A 20748-nucleotide genomic window follows, 5' to 3' on the forward strand; every position below is an offset into this window, starting at 1 on the left:
TGTTTTTTTATATTTATTTATTTATTTGTTTATTTTTTGAGCAGTCTTGCTCTGTCACCTAGGCTGGAGTGCAGTGGTGTGATCTCGGGTCACTGCAACCTCCACCTCCCGGGTTCACGCCGTTCTCCTGCCTCAGCCTCCTGAGTAGCTGGGACTACAGGCGCACACAACCACACCTGGGTTTTTTTTTTTTGTATTTTTAGTAGAGACGGAGTTTCACTGTGTTAGCCAGGGTGGTCTCAAACTCCTGACCTTGTGATCCGCCCGCCTCAGCCTCCCAAAGTGCTGGGATTACAGGCGTGAGTCACCACACCCGGCCTTTTTATTTTGTTTTTGTTTTCTGTTTATTTTGTGGTAAGAACACAAAATAGATCTGCCCTCTTATTGAAACACAAATACCATGTTGTTAACAATAAACAATATGTTGTACAGCAGATCTAGAATTTACTATTTTAGCATAACTAAAACTTTGTACCCATTGAACAACAAGCACTCTATTTTCCCTCTCTCCAGCCCCTAACAACCACTATTTTATTCTCTTCTTCCATGAGTTTGACTATTATAGTTACTATCTGAAAATGTAAAACTTCTAGACAAAGACATAGAGGAAAATCTTCTTGACATTTGTCTTGGCAATGATTTTTTGAATACAAGACCAAAAGTACAAGCAACGAAAGCAAAAATAGGCAAGTAAGATGACATCGAATTAAAATCTCTGCATGGCAAAAGAAACAATCAACAGAATAAAAAGACAAACTGAAATGAAAGAACATATTTTCAAATCATATATCTGATAATTTCCAAGATATTTAAGGAACTCCTTTAACTTAACAGCAGAATTTTTTTTAAAAATGGGCAAAGGAGTTAAACACATTGTTCTCCAAAGAAGGCATACAAATCAGATATATAAAGATGCTCAGCAGCATTATTTACCAAGGAAATGAAAATCAAATAATAATGAGATATCAGTTTATGCCTGTTAAAATGGCTATTTTTTTAAAAACTTGAAATGTAACATGTTGGTAAGGATGTGTAGAAATTGGAATGCTGGGCCGGGTGCAGTGGCTCACACCTATAATCCCAGCACTTTGGAAGGCCGAGGCGGGTGGATCATGAGGTCAGCAGTTCGAGACCAGCCTGGCCAACATGGTGAAACCCTGTCTCTACTAAAAATACAAAAATTAGCCAGGCATGTTTGCAGGTGCCTGTAATCCCAGCTACTCAGGATGCTGAGGCAGGAGAATCACTTGAACCCGGGAGATGGAGGTTGCAGTGAGCCAAGACTGCGCCATTGCACTCTAGCCTGGGTGACAGAGCAAGACTCTGTCTCAAAAAATAGAAATTGGAATGCTGGCAGATTGTTGGCAGGGATGTAAAGTGGTACAGTAGCTATGGGTAATAATATGAAGGTTTCTCAAAAATTAAAAATAAAACTGTCATACAACCCAGCAATTCGACCTCTGGGTGCATATGAAAAAGAATTAAAATCAGAGTCTTGGAAAGATATCTGTATTCCCATGTCCATTGAGGTATTACAATAACCAAGATATGGAAACAATTCAAGCATTTTTTAAAAAATTGATGTATAAAGAAATGTGGCATATACATATATACAGTGAAATATTTTTCTGCCTTAAAATAGGAGATTCTGCTATTTGTGACAACATGGATGGTATACTAAGTAAAATAAGCCAGTCACAGAACATATTGATGTATTTAAAGGTAGTATACCTTTACAGATAGGGTAGAATACACACATATATTCCTTTAATCTGCCAAAAAGAGGGCCTAAAAGAAATGACATCCCAGTAACAGTAAGCATGCCTAGATTTCTAATCTGGGTTTCTAATACCAGTCTCTAATAGAAGGAACCAGGGCTTCTTGGAGAAATGGCTGTGATTCTAAGAGTGGGGCATAAAATATACAATATGAGCCTGTGGCATCTAGTAGTGACAAAAAGTAAGGCACTCAGAAAAAATTAAAAACTCATATTGATGGAGCTATCTCAAAGAAGTACAGGAGCCAACTGAATCCTCTCTCATATTTGCCAAAGCCAGGAGAGTATTGGAGCACCAATATAAGTAAAGTCATATTGCATTATAACCCAAATTATAGAATAAATATCCATGAGTCCATACTGATATAAATAAAGGATTAAATAATTTAATACAGAGAGACAAATATCTGTTGCAAAAGTATTCCAAACAATTTATATAGATACTCTCACCTTAAGGAGAGGGACGATAATTCTCCATTCTTTTAAAGTGTTGGCTCTACGTAGTGACTTTCTTTCAAAGTACAGTATGGGTGGCTGGCAATATGGCTGAACAGGAAGCACTCCAGTCTACAGCTGCCACAGAGATCAATGCAGAAGGTGGGTGATTTCTGCATTTCCAACTGAGGTACCCGGCTCATCTCATTGGGACTGGTTAGACAGGGGGTGCAGCCCATAGAGGGCAAGCCAAAGCAGGGTGGGACATTGTTTCACCCGGGAAGCACCAGGGATTGGGAAACTCCCTCCCCTAGCCAGGGGAAGCCAAGAGGGACTGTGCCCTGAGGAACAGTGCGCTCTAGCCCAGATACAATGCATTTCCCGTGGTCTTCACAACCCACAGACCCAGAGATTTCCTCGGGTGCCTACCCCGCCAGGGCCCTGGGTTTCAAGCACAAAAAACAGGTGGTGGTTTGGGCAGACACCAAGTCAGCTGTAGGCGTGTTTTTTCATACCCCCGTGGTGCTTGGAATGCCAGTGAGACAGAACTGTTCACTCCCCTTGAAAGGGGGCTGAAGCCAGGGAGCCAAGTGGTCTAGCTCAGCGGATTCCACCCCCTACAGAGCCCAGCAAACTAACATTCATTGGCTTGAAATTCTTGCTGCCAGCATAGCAGTTTGAAGTCGACCTGGGATGCACTAGCTTGGTGCGGGGATGGGCATCTGCCATTACTGAGACCTGGTTTTCCCCTCACAGTGTAAACAAAGCCTCAGGGGAGTTCCAACTGGGCGGAGCCCACTGCAGCTCAGCAAAGCCTCTGTAAACAGACTGCCTCTCTAGATTCCTCGTCTCTGGGCAGGGCATCTCTGAAAAAAAGGCAGCAGCCCCAGTCAGGGGCTTATAGATCAAACTCCCATCTCCCTGGGACAGAACACCTGGGGGAAGGGGCAGCTGTGGGCTCAGCTTCAGCCGACTTAAACATCTCTGCTGACCAGCTCTGAAGAGAGCAGAGGATCTCCCAGCACACCACTCGAGCTCTGATAAGGGACAGACCTCCTCCTCAAGTGGGTCACTGACCCCTGTGTCTCCCGACTGGGAGACACGTCCCAGCAGGGGCCAAGGGACACCTAATACAGGACAATTCCAGCTGGCATCTGCCAGGTGCCCCTCTGGGATAAAGCTTCCAGAGGAAGTAACAAGCAGCAATCTTTGCTATTCTGCAGCCTCTGCTGCTGATACCCAGGCAAACAGGGTCTGGAGTAGACCTCAAACAAACTCCAGCAGACGTGCACTGCAGCAGAGGGGCCTGACTTTCAGAAGGAAAACTAACAAACAGAAAGGAATAGCATCAATATCAACAAAAAGGATGTCCAGACAGAAACCCCATCTGAAGGTCACCAATATCAAAGACCAGACGTAGGTAAATCCAAGAAGATGAGGAAAAGCCAGCGCAAAAAAGCTGAAAATTACAAGAACAAGAATACCTCTTCTCCTCCAACAGATCACACTCCTTGCCAGCAAGGGAAAAAAACTGGACAGAGAATGAGTTTGATGAATTGACAGAAGTAGGCTTCAGCAGGTGGATAATAGCAAACTCCTCCAAGCTAAGGGAGCGTGTTCTAACCAAATGCAAGGAAGCAAAGAACCTTAAAAAAAAGTTGTAGAAATTTCTAACTAGAATAACCAGTTTAGAGAAGAACATAAATGACCTGATGGAGCTGAAAAACACAGCATGAGAACTTCGTGAAGCATACACAAGTATCATTAGGTGAATGTATTGAACAGAAGAAAGGATATCAGAGATTGAAGATCAACTTAAGGAAATAAAGCACGAAGGCAAAATTAGAGAAAAAAGAATGAAAAAGGAGAATGAACAAAGCCTCTAAGAAATATGAGACTGTATGAAAAGACCAAATCTATGTTTGATTGGTGTACCTGAAAGTGACTGGGAGAATGGAAAGTAGTTGGAAAGCACTCTTCAGGATATTATCCAGTAGAACTTCCCCAACCTAGCAAGACAGGCCAACATTCAAATTCAGGAAATACAGAGAATGCCACAAAGATGCTCCTTGAGAAGAGCAACCCAAAGACACATAATCATCAGGTTGAAATAAAGGAAAAAATGTTAAGGGCAGCCAGAGGGAAAGGTTGGGTTACCCACAAAGCAAAGCCCATCAGAGTAACAGCGGATTTCTGCAGAAACCGTACGGGCCAGAAGAGAGTGGGGCCAATATTCAACATTCATAAGGAAAAGAATTTTCAACCTAGAATTTCGTATCCAGCCAAACTAAGCTTCATAAGGGAAAGAGAAATAAACTCCTTTACAGACAAGCAAATGCTGAGAAATTTTGTCACCACCAGGCCTGCCTTAAAAGAGCTCCTCTAGGAGCACTAAACATGGAAAGGACAATCGGTACCAGCCACTGCAAGAACATAGCAAATTGTAAAAACCAACAACACTCTGAAGAAACTGCATCAACTAATAGTAAGGATACCCAGCTAGCATTATAATGACAGGCTCAGTTTCACACATAGCAGTATTAACCTTAAATGTAAATAGGCTAAATGCCCCAATTAAAAGGCACAGACTGGCAAATTGGATAGAGAGTCAAGACCCATTGGTATGCTGTATTCAGGAAACCCATGTCAAGCACAAAGTACACATAGGCTCAAAATAAAAGGATGGAAGAATATTGACCAAGCAAATGGAAACCAAAACAAAGCAGGGGTTGCATTCCCAGTCTCTGACAAAACAGACTTTAAATCAAAAAAGATCAAAAGAGTCAAAGAAAGGCATTACATAATGGTAAAGGGATCAATGAAACAAGAAGAGCTAATTATCCTAAATACATATGCACCCAATACAGGAGCACCCAGATTCATAAAGCAAGTTCTTAGAGACCTACAAAGAGATTTAGACTCCCAAACAATAATAGTAGGAGACTTAAACACCCCATTTTCAATATTAGATCAACAAGACAGAAAATTAACAAGGATATTTAGCACTTGAACTCAGCTCTGGACCAAGTGGATCTAATAGACATCTACAGAACTCTCAACCCCAAATCAACAGAATATACGTTCTTCTCAGCACCACATTACACTTATTTTTAAATTAGCCACATAATTGAATGTAAAACACTCCTCAGCAAATGCAAAAGAATGGAAATCATAACAAACAGTCTCTCAGACCACAGTGCAATCAAATTAGAACTCAGGATTAAGAAACTCAAAACCGCACAACTACATGGAAACTGAACAATCTTCTCCTAAATGACTGTTGGGTAAATATCAAAATTAAGGCAGAAATAAATAAGTTCTTTCAAACCAATGAGAGCAAAGACACAACATACAAGAATCTCTTGGACACAGCTAAAGCAGTGTTTAGTGGGAAATTTATATCACTAAATGCCCACAAGAGAAAGCAGGAAAGTTCTAAAATCGACACCCTGACATCACAATTAAAAGAACTAGAGAAGCAAGAGCAAACAAATTCAAAAGCTAGCAGAAGACAAGAAATAACTAATGTTAGAAACAAGTGCTTGGTGCTGTGAAGAAAATTGGCACTCAGTAAAAGATTATTTAGTAAGGCAATTTTACTTTTGTAGTGTAGCAGGACAAGCCACAGACAAAACTCCTCATACATCGGGTTAAAGAAGGAAGGAGCTTTATTTGGCCAGGAACTTCAGCAGACTTGCATCTCAAAAGCTGAGCTCCCCAAGTGAGCAATTCCTGTCCCTTTTAAGGGCTTACAACTCTAAGAGGGTCCAAGTGAGATGGTTGTGATAAATTGAGCAAGCAGTGGGTACGTGACTGGGGGCTGCATGCACCGGTAATCAGAATGGAACGGAACAGGACAGGGATTTTCACAACACTTTTCCATACAATGTCTGGAATCTATAGATAACATGACCGGTTTGGCCAGGGGTCAACCTTTAACTCCCAGGCCCAGGGCGTGGCACTGGGCTGTCTGCCCGTGGATTTCATTTCTGTCTTTTAGTTTTTACTTCTTCTTTCTTTGGAGACAGAAATTGGGCAGAAGACAATATGAGGTGTGGTCTCTTCCCTTATTCCCCCCCATTTGGAGAACCTCATTCATTAGTGGGAGTTCTCACTTTCATCCTCACTACCCATGTCTTCTTGCAAGACAGATCAATAGTGATTCATATAGTACACTTGTGCTGAAGCATTTTGGTAAACTAAGGTAGTGATGAAGCTTTTTATTACTTGTAGGAGTACAGGTAGCAAACAAGGGAGTAGTAAACAGGTTCCTATTACTATTATAATTTTTATTATAAGAGTTTTAAATCCTCCTAGTGCTGGAAACCATTTTCCAAACATGACCTCAGGATTAAATCCATGCCACACTTGCACGGACACGTGCCAGTTTTGTCATTTCTTCAACTGTGTCTTCAACTACCTGCCTTGATCATTTATGAGCAAACAGCATTGGTTAGGTTAGACTTTCCACAGACTACTCCTTCAGCTGCTAGCAAGTAGTCTAGGGCTAGTCTATTTTGATAGAGCATTTCTCATCTAGGTTTTTGCTGGGCTAAAACAGTTAAAGCTCTGTCAGTTTTATTAATTATTTCTAAGACAGCTTGTAACCATATGATTCATTTGAGCATATAAATGGGGGTTCGGTATCCCCACAAGCCATCTTGTGCCTAAGTGGCAGGCCCATAGTACTGCATGATTTTTTCAGGGGGCCACTCATCATCTTTCCAATCATCTATAGCTATGTTTCTCTTTTCTCGGAAAGCATAGACTGGGAAGCCTAGAAGTGCACCTGTTTTTATGGGCAGTAGGAAAAAGGATGGGCTATAGCACACATCAGGCTGGTCACTTCCAGGGCTATATACCTTGTATAGAATAGCATTATACAAACAACTTCCTTTGAGAGTCCTGGTACACTTATAATAACCATAAAATAATAGGACTGTAGCCACCTTTTGTCGTACTGCAGTGACTTGATGTATATACTGGGAAGAGTCCTCCATCTGGGGAAGGTCAGTTGAAGTCCTTACTGTACAAGTCCAAATTTTAAGGAAAATGAGTCCCACGATGAGTTTCTGCATGCTTCGGCCATGCATTGACCAGTCAGCTTCCAGATGTGACTGGAGCAGGGCTTGTCATCTTCTTCAGAGTCACTTTGCAGAGGTTGGCGAAGCTGCTCCCGTCCACGTGCAGCTCCCAATCTACCGATGTTCAAGGATGGTCTCAGAGGTTGGGCCTGCTAGAATAAACTGAGTCCAACACCTCTACACAGTTATGTTTAACTGGGCTCTCTGATATCGGGAGCAAGGTGGCAGGGTTTAGGGTGTTGCAAACTTCAATGGTCATACGGGGATTTTCACAGAGCAAGCTTCGGTATCTAGTTAGTCTAGTATTCATTAGTCAATGATGTCCTTTGGTATTTATTAAAGTCACCACAGCATGGGGGCCCTTTATCTTTAGGTTTTGCCCAAGAGTTAGCTTATCTGCTTCTTGTGCCAGCAGGGCTGTTTCTGCCAAGGCCCTCAAACATGAGGGCCAACTCTTAAAAATGCCATCTAGTTGTTTATAGAGGTAGGCCACTAGCCTCAGCCAGGGCCCCATGATCTGGGTCAAAACTCTAACTGCCATTTTTTTTCCCTCTGTTTGACATATATAGTGTAAAAGGTTTTGTCTGGTCAGGTAGCCCCAGGGTTGGGGCCAACATGAGTTTTTCTTTTAACTCATGAAAAGTTCATTGCTGTTGGTTGTAATAGATGTAGTTTATCCAATCTACATTTTTATTAACTGTCACCCACCAAAATATTGACTCACATCCTGCAGCTATTTGATTTTGGGCTTTAAATTGATCTGGTATTCCCCATGGGACTCCAATTGCATCTAAACAGATGTGAGAATCGAAAGACCCATAAGGGGCTACTCTCGCTTTGTGATGTCTTATTTTTCCTCCCTCTGGTTGATGAAATGCCAGGGTGAAAGGGATAACCAATTGGACTAAAGCACAAATGCCACTCCAGTTATTCAGCAGAGTGCCCAGTAAAGGTCCACCACAATACCACCACACATCAGCTCAGGGATGAACAAGGGCTGACCGATTGATACGCTCTTAAAAATTCTTAAGCTCACTGCATCCCTTCAGGTCTCCAAGGAATGCTAAGTTTTCTCCCTGTTGTGAGAGACAAGAAGTGAACCTAGTATTGGGAAGTGGAAGCTGGATGGCCTTTGAGGGCTGACTTGCAGAGTGCTGGACTTCAGGATACAGCAGCAAGAGCTTGGCATGACTTATTACTCCAGGCTGTAGAATCCTGGAAAAGAGCTACCATGCAGCCTACGCCTGGTTGACTGGAGGACCACCTTGGTGGAACGGGGACAATCTGGGCCTCTAATTTGCCATGTGCACAAGCCTAACAATTGCCTATGTTTAACGTGTGGACGGAATATTTGATCCCTTCCAACCAGGCATTTGTATCTTGGTAACCTGCTTAATAGCCAAAGTTTGTTTTAAGTCTTTAACTTCTATGATCCTCTAGTAAAATGAATGTATGATTTTAGGAAATTACAAAAACCAGTTGGGACAGTCCATCCTTGCTCTTTAGTGGTCCACAGAGTGTTGGACCAACTATGGCATAAAAGCTCTACATCGGGGGGCAAGACTCCTGGTTGTCACTGGGGTCTTTATGGAAATCTCCCTGGATTAAATGGTCCTAATTTACTAATGCCCAGTCTGAGGAGAGTCAGGAAGGACAGAGGTACTTTTCTGAAGTAGAAAGCTGTCTTTGACTTGGCAAGTCCCCACAGGGTATAACAAGGCAAGCATTAAATGCAATAGTTTGAGGCAAAATTGACTTGGTTATGTTAATAACTAGATGGTCAGCAATAGAGTGAGAAAAGAAGAAAGAGTAATAGAATAAATGAAAGAGTTAAATTTTTCTTACCTTAGTTTAGTAGGGTTTCCCCTGGGACTGTGGTCCACGACTCTGGAGGGTGTGGCACTTTCTTGACTCGAGTGTGATGAATACATCCCCTTTCCACTGCATGAACAGCAGTCTCAGTGGTTAGCAGCACAAGGTAACCTCCTTCCCAGGCTGGTTCGAGTTTTCCCTCTTTCCATCCTTTGATGAGAACATGATCTTCAGGCTGGTGCTAGTTTACTGGAAATTCTAGAAGTGGTACATGTGCTAAAAGACTTTTAGTTTTGAGGGAAAGGAAAGTGGAAGATAAACCAAGTACATAATTTTTAAGAAATTAACCTTTTGTTTTAAATGTGGGGACATCTACAGTAGACTTTATAGTCCTTGGTGCCTTTCTGCTGAGAAATTTCCTTTAGCACCTATTTTTATTAGTTTTTAGACCAAAGAAAGTCAAACACCATCTTATATTTGAGAATGCTTCCTGTATGATTTTATACCAGATAAGCTAAATTTCACCTTTATATTAGTGTGTTACTAATGTTAAACTTAGTTTTAATAAAACTTTGTAGACATACATATTCAAATTTTAATGTTGGACCATAAGGTAAGATTTTTATAGACTCTTTTTAACCTTTTATAATTTTTGTTAAAGAGCAGGTTAGTGATTTAAGAAAAACCCGTTGTGTTTATATTTTAATGTTCAGTTCACAGAAAAACTGGATGATACCTCTTTAACTATAACTAATATGTTTACACACAGAATTTTCTTTACGATTAATGCTTTAAAACTTGCTTAAACCCTCAAAACAAAACTTTTTTTAACCTTTTAAATGTAGGTAAAAATCCACATTCTTATGCCTCCTTATAATCCCTTTACCAAAGGTATATTTTACTTTCCTTATACACCTTGCACATAAACTGTTTATTCAATAGTTTTACATTCAGGAGGCCTAATTACTTTTAAATTTTACAACATTTCTGGCATAAATTCTTTTTTATAAGTTTTTTTTCTCTTTCATGACTTTCACAGACAATTCTTCAACATGCCTTAATTTTCTGACTTACTACAAACATTTCTTTCTTTAAACAACCAGTTAATTTATTTCAGGACAAGAATTTACCATATAACATTCTTTTTACATAAATTGATAACCATTCTTTTCCAAAGTGAACTTCCTTTATGTCTGTGGACTAGACTGTCTAAGGCCACAAGATTACAAGTTACTGTAATACATGTTACACTGTTAACTTTTAGCAAACTTTACTTTTGTTGAAAACCTTGTAAGTTTGGTATTTCAATTATCCTTTGCTATTAATAAGATCTTGTTTAGTTCAAATTAACTTAGAATTGGTATAGATGGCTTTGTCTTTTTTTTTTTCTTTCAATTACCCAGGAGGAGCCATCTTTCATTCTATCCTGAAGGGACTTCCTTGTAGGTCTGGTCAGACCTTTGTATGGTAATTAAGATTTAAATCCCCTGTTAGGAAACCTGCTGGGTTAAGGGAATTTTCAGTGATTAATGTTAAATCATCATTTTTTTTTTTAACAGAATACCCCTATACTTTAAGATTTTTAAGTTAGTAAGCTACCTTTTTGCACCCACCCCCCTTTTTTTTCCCTAGGATACTTCTGAACTGGTGAGGTATGCTCACAATGAGGTTTCCCCTAAGAGTTATTTTTCTACTTTCTTCTGTTAGAAAAGTAGGTGCTGCTATAGATGGAATGCATTTGGGCCATCCACTGGTTACTGGGTTAATGATTTTTCACAGGAAGGCTAGGGGTTATCAGTGGCCTCAGTGCTTTCCAGGTATTCCCTTGTTTACACTGACAACAAAGTGTTATTGGAGTGTTATAGGGGTTAAGGAGAATACCTTTAATTATCAATTATAGGTTTTAAATTTACCTTGGCTTTTAAAGGAATAGGGTACCCTGTTTTGTTTTTTTTCTTAACTACTTGTACATCTCTCTCTTTCTCTCTTTCCTTGACTCCTTCTTTGTCTTTCTGTCTTTTCCTCTCTGTCTCTTTCTCTCTCTCTTTGCCTCTTTTCCTCTCTGTCTCTTTCCTCTCTCTCTCTCTGTCTCTCTCTGCTGGTCTTTCCCTGCCTCTGCCAGTCACTTATGCTTCTGTTCTCTCAACCACTGTGGGAGGGATCTAAAACCAGCTGTAACCAAGTGTCTACCTAAGGGAACTGATCTGCATGCCCTGGCTTACAGGTTACCTTGTGCCATACCTTTGAAACAAGGGACCTGTCTAGGCTTGCTTCTGATGGCCAGCCCACCTCTAATGCTGGCCAGTCTATTTCACTCAAAGTTCTAACTTTTCCTGGTGTCAGAGTAACACCATAATCTCCCTTAAATCCTTTCTGGAAATTTGTCAACATAATTGGTAGGGTGGGCTTACTTTGTGCCTCGCCCATGCTTCCTCAAGACAAAACACCATGCTTACACCACACGCACACCACAAAACGAAGAATGGGGGAAAAGGGCACACAGACACTTTTACAGTTTACACCAAACCAGAATCAAAACCAAACTCAGAGTATCAAGAAATCCAAGCCAGGGCAAAAGCAAAACCAAAGTATCAGGCAATCCAAGTCAAGTCAAAAACAAAAACCACAGTGCCGGTACAGACATGCCATGGGTGATCAGGCCACGCTTCCACTCAAATGGAGTGGGCAAGTTCCAAAGACTAGTCTTACCAAGTTTCAGATGTCCAGACTGCAAGTGCCAGTTCTTTCCCGGTGTTCAGCCACTGCGTTGATTCTCCACGGGGGCCTGCCATGCACCGCTCTGACAAGGCATTCCACTGGGGAAAGTGCCTACCTGGGAGTGCTCCCAGGATCCACAGCACTCAAGCTGGCCAGAATCCCCTGCAGAGATGCTCCACAGGGCAGGCCTAAGCTGCCTAAGGGGGTGCCTCGGCCATCTGTTAATCACCTCACTTTCTGGTCAGGGAACCAAGAAATGTAGCAGGACAGGCAGCAGACAAAACTCCTTAGACACAGGGTTAAAGAAGGAAGGAGCTTTATTCAACTGGGAACTTCAGCAGACTTGCATCTCAAAAGCCAAGCTCCCCAAGTGAGCAATTCCTGTCCCTTTTAAGGGCTTATGACTCTAAGGGGGTCCATGTGAGAGGGTCGTGATCAATTGAGCAAGCAGGGGGTACGTGTCTGGGGGCTGCATGCACCAGTAATCAGAATGGAACAGAACAGGACAGGGATTTTCACAATGCTTTTCCATACAATGTCTGGAATCTATAGATAACATAACCGGTTAGGTCAGGGATCAATCTTTAACTACCAGGCCTAGGGCACTACGCTGGACTGTCTGCCTGTGGATTTCATTTCTGGCTTTTAGTTTCTACTTCTTCTGTCTTTGGAGGCAGAAGTTGGGCATAAGACAATATGAGGAGTGGTCTCCTCCCTTAGGAGAAGGGTGTTATTTGTACTTGCCATTTTGAGAGCACACCAAGAGGGGAGGGCAGGGGTTTTTATTTTTAACACAAGGGGCTTTTACTGTTGTGTCTTTTTTTTACTGACTGAATTGGACTGTATAATCTAAGCTAATCTTGATTGGCTAATTTGAATAGAGCAAGGATGTGGGTTACAGTGGTAGAACAAGTAGTTTCAGCGGGAAGAATAGTTGTAGAGTGCGTAACTAAGGGAACAGAACAGACGTAAGTTATAAATTAGGACTGGTGGAAAGGGTTGTTTATAGCACAGTTAACTAAAGAAACTGGAGAAACAAAGAACAGGAAGAACAGGGAACTAAAACATTTGAAGAGGAATTTATCATTTCTGGCATGTGTCTAGTCTCTGTTAGCTGGAGTTGGACTGTACAATCGCAACTGAACTTGATTGGCTAACTTGAAAGGGGCAGGGGTGTGATTACACTGGTGGACAACGGGAGGGGTAATTTACAGAGTGACTAGCAGATGTGAGCTCTGTAGATAAGGAATGATGGGAAAGTTGTTTACTGAAACTAAAACAGGGAGGCATAAAGGATAAGGAATGTAGTTTGGCTTTGGGAATATGGAACAAAGAGCAAGGATGCTAAACAAGGCAAACTTTTAAAGAGGAATTCTTTTTATATCTGACAACTAAGATCAAAGCAGAACTGAAGGACATAGAAACAGGAAAAACCCTTCAAAAATAAATGAATATAGAAGCTTGTTATTTGAAAAGATCAGCAAATAGCTGGATTGCTAGCCAGACTAATGAAGAAGAAAAAAGAGAAAAAGCAAATAGACACAATAAAAAATGATAAAGGGGCTATCACCACTGATCCCACAGAAACACAGACTACCATCAGAGAATACTATAAACACCTCTACACAAAGAAACTAGAAAATTTAGAAGAAATGGATAAATTCCTGGACACATACACCCTCTCAAATCTAAACCAGGAAGAAGTCAAATCCCTGAATAGACCAATAACAAGTTCTGAAATTGAGGCAGTAACTAATAGCCTATCAACCAAAAAAAGCCCAGGAGCAGACAGATTCACTGCCAAACTCTACCGGAGGTGCAAAGAGGAGATGGTACCACTCCTTCTGAAACTATTCCAAACAATAGAAAAAGAGGGAATCCTCTTTAACTCATTTTATGAGGCCAGCATCATCCTGATACCAAAACCTGGCAGAGACACAACAACAACAAAAAGAACATTTCAGGCCAATATCCCTGAGGAACATTGATGTGAAAATCCTCAATAAAATACTGGTAAACCAAATCCAGCAGCACATCAAAAAGCTTATCCACCACCATCTAGTCGGCTTCATCCCTGGAATACAAGGCTCGTACAACATACACAAATCAATAAACATAATCTATCACATAAACAGAACCAATGACAAAAACCACATGAGTATCTCAATAGATGCAGAAAAGGCCCTCGATAAAATTCAACACCTCTTCATGCTAAAAATTCTCAATAAACTAGGTATTGATGGAACGTATCTCAAAATAATAATAGCTATTTATGACAAACTCACAGTCAATATCATACCGAATGGGCAAAAGCTGGAAGCATTCCCTCTGAAAGCCAGTACAAGACAAAGATGCCCTCTCTCACCACTCCTACTCAACATAGTATTGGAAGTTCTGGCGGGGGCAATCAGGCAAGAGAAAGTAATAAAGTTTATTCAAATAGGAAGAGAGGAAGTCAAATTGTCTCTGTTTGCAGATGACATGATTTTATATTTAGAAAACACCATCATCTCATCCCCAAATCTCCTTAAGCTGATAAGCAACTTCAGCAAAATCTGAGGATACAAAATCAATGTGCAATCACAAGCATTCCTATACACCAATAATAGACAAACAGAGAGCCAAATCATGAGTGAACTCCCATTCACAATTGCTGCAAAGGGAATAAAATACCTAGGAATACAACTCACAAGGGATGTGAGGGACCTCTTCAAGGAGATCTACCAACCATTGCTCAAGGAAATAAGAGAGGACACAAGCAAATGGAAAAACATTTCATCCTCACGGATAAGAAGAATCAATATTGAAAAATGGCCATATTGCCCAATTTATAGATTTAGTGCTATCCCCATTAAGCTACCATTGACTTTCTTTACAAAATTAGAAAAAACAAACTACTTTAAACTTCATATGGAACCAAAAAACAGCCTATATAGCCAAGACAATCCTAAGCAAAAAGAACAAAGCTGGAGGCATCACGCTACCTGACTTCAAACTATACTATGAGCCTACAGTAACCAAAAGAGCATGGTACTGGTACCAAAACAGATATGTAGACCAATGGAACAGAACAGAGGCCTCAGAAATAACAGCGTACATCTACAATCATCTTATCTTTGACAAACCTGACAAATATAAGCAGTGGGGAAATGATTTCCTATTTAATAAATGATGTTGGGAAAACTGGCTAGCCATATGCAGAAAACAGACACTGGACCTCTTCCTTACACCTTATATAAAAATTAACTCAAGATGGATTAAAGACTTAAACATAAGACCTAAAACCATAAAAACCCTAGAAGAAAACCCAGGCAATACCATTCGGGACATAGGTGTGGGCAAAGACTTCATGACTAAATCACCAAAAGCAATGGCAACAAAAGCCAAAATTGACAAATGGGATCTAATTAAACTAAAGAGCTTCTGCAGAGCAAAAGAAACTGTCATCAGAGTGTACAGGCAACCTACAGAATGGGAGAAAATTTTTGCAATCTATCCATCTGACAGAAGGCTAATATCTAGAATCTACAAAGAACATAAACAAATTTACAAGAAAAAAACAACCCCATCAAAAAGTGGATGAAGGATATGAACAGGCACTTCTCAAAAGAAGACATTTATGCAGCCAACAAAGATATGAAAAAAAGCCCATCATCACTGGTCAGTTAGAGTGGTGATCATTAAAAAGTCAGGAAACAACAGATGCTGGAGAAACTCTTTTATACTACTGTTGGGAGTGTAAATTAGTTCAATCATTGTGGAAGATGATGTGGCAATTCCTCAAGGATCTAGAACCAGAAATAACATTTGACCCAGTACAAATCATTCTACGATAAAGACGCTTGCACCCATATGATTGTTGTGACACTATTCACAATAACAAAGACTTGGAACCAACCCAAATGCCTATCAATGATAGAATGTATAAAGAAAATGCGGCACATATACACCATGGAATACTATGCAGCCATAAAAAAGGATGTGTTCATGTCCTTTGCAGAGACAGGGATGAAGCTGGAAGCCATCATTCTCAGCAAACTAACACAGGAACAGAAAACCAAACACCGCATGTTCTCACTCATAAGTGAAAGTTGAGCAATGAGAACACATGGACACAGGGAAGGGAACATCACATACCAGGGTCTGTCAGGGTGTGGGGGGTTAGGGAAGGGATAGCATTAGGAGAAATACCTAATGTAGATGATGGGTTGATGGGTGCAGCAAATCAACATGGCACGTGTATATCTATGTAACAAACTTGCATGTTCTGCACATACATCCCCGAACTTAAAGTATAAAAAATAAATAAATAAACACTATGGAAAGGTAGGGGTAGAAAGTAACTTCATAGTGGAGAAACCTAACAATCATTACCCTAGTCAGGTGTTTAAGATCAATATCATCAGTCATAAATTATGTTGGTAGTATGTATCCTTGTCATAATGTGACAAAAATGGCACTTTAACTCTGTTATCTTCTTTCCCAAACCCCATAACCCTGGTCTAATTATGAGTAAAAACATCAGATAAATTCTAATAAGGGGATACTCTGCAAAATACCTGACCAGTATTACTGAAAACTGTCAAGATCATCAAAAATAAGAAAAATCTGAGAAACTGTCACAGCCAAGGGGAACCTAAGGAGAGATGACAACTGGAGCAATTCGGTATTCTGGATGGGTTGCTAGAACAGAAAAATGCTAGGGAAAAACTAAGGATATTTGATTAACATATGGACTTTAGTTAGTAACAATGTATCAATTTTGGTATATTAATGATAAGTGCGCCATACTAATGTAACATGTTAACAGGGAAACGAGGTGTGAGGTGTATGAGAAGTCTCTGTACACTCTTCTCAATTTTTGTTTTTTGTAAATCTAAAACTATTTTAAATAATAGAGTCAATTTTTTTAAAGGAGATGTTTCTATTAGAAAGACAAGATTATGGGCTTATCAAGCAGATCTTTACAGCAAATTCTCTGCTGGTCTATGCGAGGAGGAGATCCACAAATGGTGTTTCATAAACCTCTGTTTTCCAATTTCAAGAAAGTTGGATTTTTCCAAAAGGAAAAAGTTTGTGCATGGTATATAGAAGTTGGTGCATGGATTCATCCCTACATTAAATCTGTTATCACTCAGAACCAGACAGAATTTTTGAGTAAAAATTTAGGTATTTGATTCCTCTTGCAATTGTTGTACTTTATTTGCCTTTTGCTTATTTTTCTCTTTGTTTTTAATTACATACGCTACTATTTAGCTATGGCTTGCTGTGGTATATTGTCGTAGTTTTATCTGTCCAACATGCTTCCCTTCTGAAAGAAACAATTTCCTCCTTCTGGGAGTTACACTTGTCCTCTTTCCACCACCCAAACCATTAGGTTCCATTAATATTTGCAATGCTATTACATTTTGTTATTCCTGACCCCAGACTGGTTTTGGGTCCACCAAATCTATGATGGTCTCCCACAATTCCCAACTCAAATGGATTGGTCCAAAATGTGGCCCTTGTTTCATGCTGAAACAATCAGAGCTAGTCTCAAGTTGTTTAAGCCTGGAACATAAAGATAAGTAGTCACACTATTTTGATTGAAAAACTTTTAAGGTTTAAAAATCGGGACAGACCATTGTTCATGCATCATGCTATGCAGAGAAGATTGGCTCACACTGAGAAAATAAAGCTGTCTAAGAAGTGTAGCCACAATGAGAGATACCTGGTGGTGCTCAGCTCACCAGCTCTAGCTGTTTCTGAGAACCAATGCAAGCCTGCCCTTGTCGTCTCAGATTGTTCCACATATTCTAGAATAAATAAACTGATGATCCAAATTTGTCAGAGTTGGTTTCTAATCCTAGCACCCAAGGAAAGTCGAAAATACTAAGTTTAGGCAATATCTCAGGCCACCATTTTTTAAGAGAGGAACTTGCTGAATTTAGATCCCTGGCTCTCAGGGGCCTCAGCAGGCCGCCAACCTCAGCCTGCTTCCTGAACTGTGTGATGCAGAGCATATTCTGTATTTTATACTCAAAGTATAGCAGGATTGTATATTTCAAAGAATCAAATGGAAATAAATGAATCTCTGAAAAATATGTGTTCAAAAATGTGATAAGGATTAGAGGTTTAGTTTAAAGCTTCTTCAAAAATCATGTATCTATATCAATATGTATATATATTTGTGAATTCAAATTGTTTATGGTATGATTTACAAGATATATGATATCTCTACTGACTAAAAATCAAATGTATGTTAACACTCGCAAAGTGTTGTAAGAAAAAAAGGTTGTATATCTCACTAGTGATTTTTAATGAAACTTAAAGCATAATGACATTTATTACTTCATTATTATATGACTACCCACAATGATGTATATTGCAGCTATGATCTGCCACAAACAAAAGCAGATAATTTTCTAGATTGTTTTTGATGAAGTATCTGTCCCTGCATTTGTGAATGTTTGCTGATAAGATCTCGCTTTCCTTCCTGACTGGAATGGCACTGGTGGCTGAAAAAAGGAAGGAAGCAAGTGTTCCCTTCTTTTATTTTCCTGTGTTGCATGATCATTACACTTTTCCTTCCCTTTAAATCCAAAGAAGTCGTCTTTAAAAAAATAGAGGTGATTCCTTCCTTCCTTCCTTCCTTCCTTCCTTCCTTCCTTCCTTCCTTCCTTCCTTCCTTCCTTCCTTCCTTCCCTCCTTCCTTCCTTCCTCTTTCTTTCCTTCCTTCTTTTCTTTCTTTCTTTCTTTTCTTTCTTTCTTTCTTTCTTTCTTTCTTTCTTTCTTTCTTTCTTTCTTTCTTTCTGTCTGTCTGTCTGTCTGTCTGTCTGTCTCTCTTTCTTTCTTTTTTGCTTTTTTGGCTATAGATCTTTAAACAATGTTGAAACAGATAAAGTCTCACTCTCCTATTGAAATCTGTTTCCCTTAGAGTGTAAATTGATGGCTTATCACTTAGAATCACTTTTCTGTGAAACTCTTTTGAATCAGATAACGCCCTAAACTGGGGAATAATGAACTGGGAAAAAGGACTAACTCAATGTCAGACACTTCTTTTGTCTGCTGTTTTGGCTGTCTGCTGTCTCATAGAAAACCTGGTTAGGAAATTGATGTAAATAATGTATTTTTTAAAGGAAACAAAGATGAAAATTCTGAAAATGTGTTTCCTTTTTAAAAGAAGAACTAGAGCAGAGGTAAAGATAAGCCAGGAATTAAAAGTTGCATTAAAGAAGTAATAGAAAAATGCCTAAATAATTATTGGTTCCGACTGAGAAAGAATAGCTGTGTGAAAGATGTGGAAAGTAAGATTGCACATGGAAATGGACTTTAATATATACTTCGCCATATTGATCAGCATTTACCCATGTCTCTCAATTACTGTCCTTTTTATTTATATTTTCAAAGTTGAAATATGACCTGTTTGCTTGAATATTAATAAATATATGCACTGAATGTGTTTGCCGATAATTCTGAATACTACATACATATTTTAAGTATGACTCATTGAGTATGCACAGAGAAATGTATGTGTATACACATAAAATGTCATAGGCATATGAAGTACGAATACGATGTTTACTGGTCTGTAAATGAGTCCATATGAACACTTTATTTATTTGATATGTATGGGTTCTGCATTTCAGAGATGATTTACACAATGAAGAAAGTACATGCACTTTGGGTTTCCATATGCCTGATGCTTAATCTTGCCCCTGCTCCTCTTAATGCTGATTCTGAGGAAGATGAAGAATACACAATTATCACAGGTAAAATATTAGAAGCATTTATTTTTTTAAGCTAGTTAAAGCTCTCAATTTTAATCTAAAAAATCTACCATATTTTTCCATTGTAGAGGGAAATTAGTTTTTATTGAAGTGATATTTTTCTTTGGAAATTTATTATACCTAGTGCATGTGTGTGTGTGTGTGTGTGTGTGTGTGTGTGTGTGTGTGTGTTAAACAGTCCAAAACCAAGTAACTTTAGCTGAAAGACTTCTCTCTTTTTTTCAGCACACAATATTAAACACTGGAGTACCTCTGGGCTATTGCAAGGAGCAAAATGTTGTAAAAACAACTCCCTATGACATTTGATGCTACCCTTTGGCTAGGAAAAGTGTGAGGAGGAAAGGGAACTTCAGACATCTGAGTTTTCAGCTATTCTCTTTCTTCCCCATATTTCCAAAATAAAAACTTCCCAGTCAAGACTAATATAAAAATCTAGTCAATCAGGACACCAAAGGATCTAGTAATATGAGTTAGATCTAATCCCATAAAATTCTGTGTCTAAAAATGAGAATATTAAAAAAAAAATTAGAGCATGGAGAAGACTGTATGGTGATGGTTACTGTGGATATATACCTTTATTAAAGTAACATTTTGTGGCAAATTAGTAACTGTTGACAGAAATCTCAAGCATTGGTATTAATGAGAGAATATTAAACAAAATGATAGCTTATTTTTGTATAGCGGTTTAAGATGTAAAAAAGATTTCCATAAATGTATTCTTATTTGATACCTCTAATAGCTCTTTAAAATGACCGTGTTCAGGGTACTTTAATAAAGTGTGAATAAATACATCTTCTGGGCCTGAAACTGAGGAAGGTGCTAGAGAAACAGGTATGGCTGAGATGAGGTGCTCAAGAATCTCGCTGCTTCCTAGGGGAGTCTGATCGGTGGACAGTTTATTTCCGTATAATGTAGTAAACAAAGTGACAGAAGCATGGAGAGTGCTGCTGTTGATGGGAAAAGGAACGAGATTCATTCAAGCTTGGTTTTCTGAGGGCTCTGCAAAGGGAATTCATGTTATAAAAATTTCCTAGAGGCCGGGCGTGGTGGCTCACGCCTGTAACCCCAGTACTTTACGAGGCCGAGGTGGGCAGATCACGAGGTGAGGAGATCGAGACCATCCTGGAGAACACGGTGAAACCTCGTCTCTACT

The 20748-nt window shown here is 39.6% G+C and overlaps 1 protein-coding gene across 4 annotated transcripts in view; it reads left to right on the forward strand.

The window, feature by feature from the left end:
• The window catches only part of TFPI (tissue factor pathway inhibitor), a 98504-nt gene that overhangs the window by 33970 nt on the left and 43786 nt on the right, over positions 1 to 20748 (forward strand). For all 4 annotated transcript variants that reach the window (XM_050751842.1, XM_050751839.1, XM_050751841.1 and 1 more), the window contains one exon: positions 19455 to 19577. In XM_050751842.1, coding sequence (XP_050607799.1) covers positions 19455 to 19577 — 123 coding nt within the window. The remainder of the gene's footprint in view (positions 1 to 19454; positions 19578 to 20748) is intronic.

The sequence above is a fragment of the Macaca thibetana genome, chromosome 12 (genome assembly GCF_024542745.1).
Source record: "Macaca thibetana thibetana isolate TM-01 chromosome 12, ASM2454274v1, whole genome shotgun sequence".
Classification (NCBI taxonomy): domain Eukaryota; kingdom Metazoa; phylum Chordata; class Mammalia; order Primates; family Cercopithecidae; genus Macaca; species Macaca thibetana.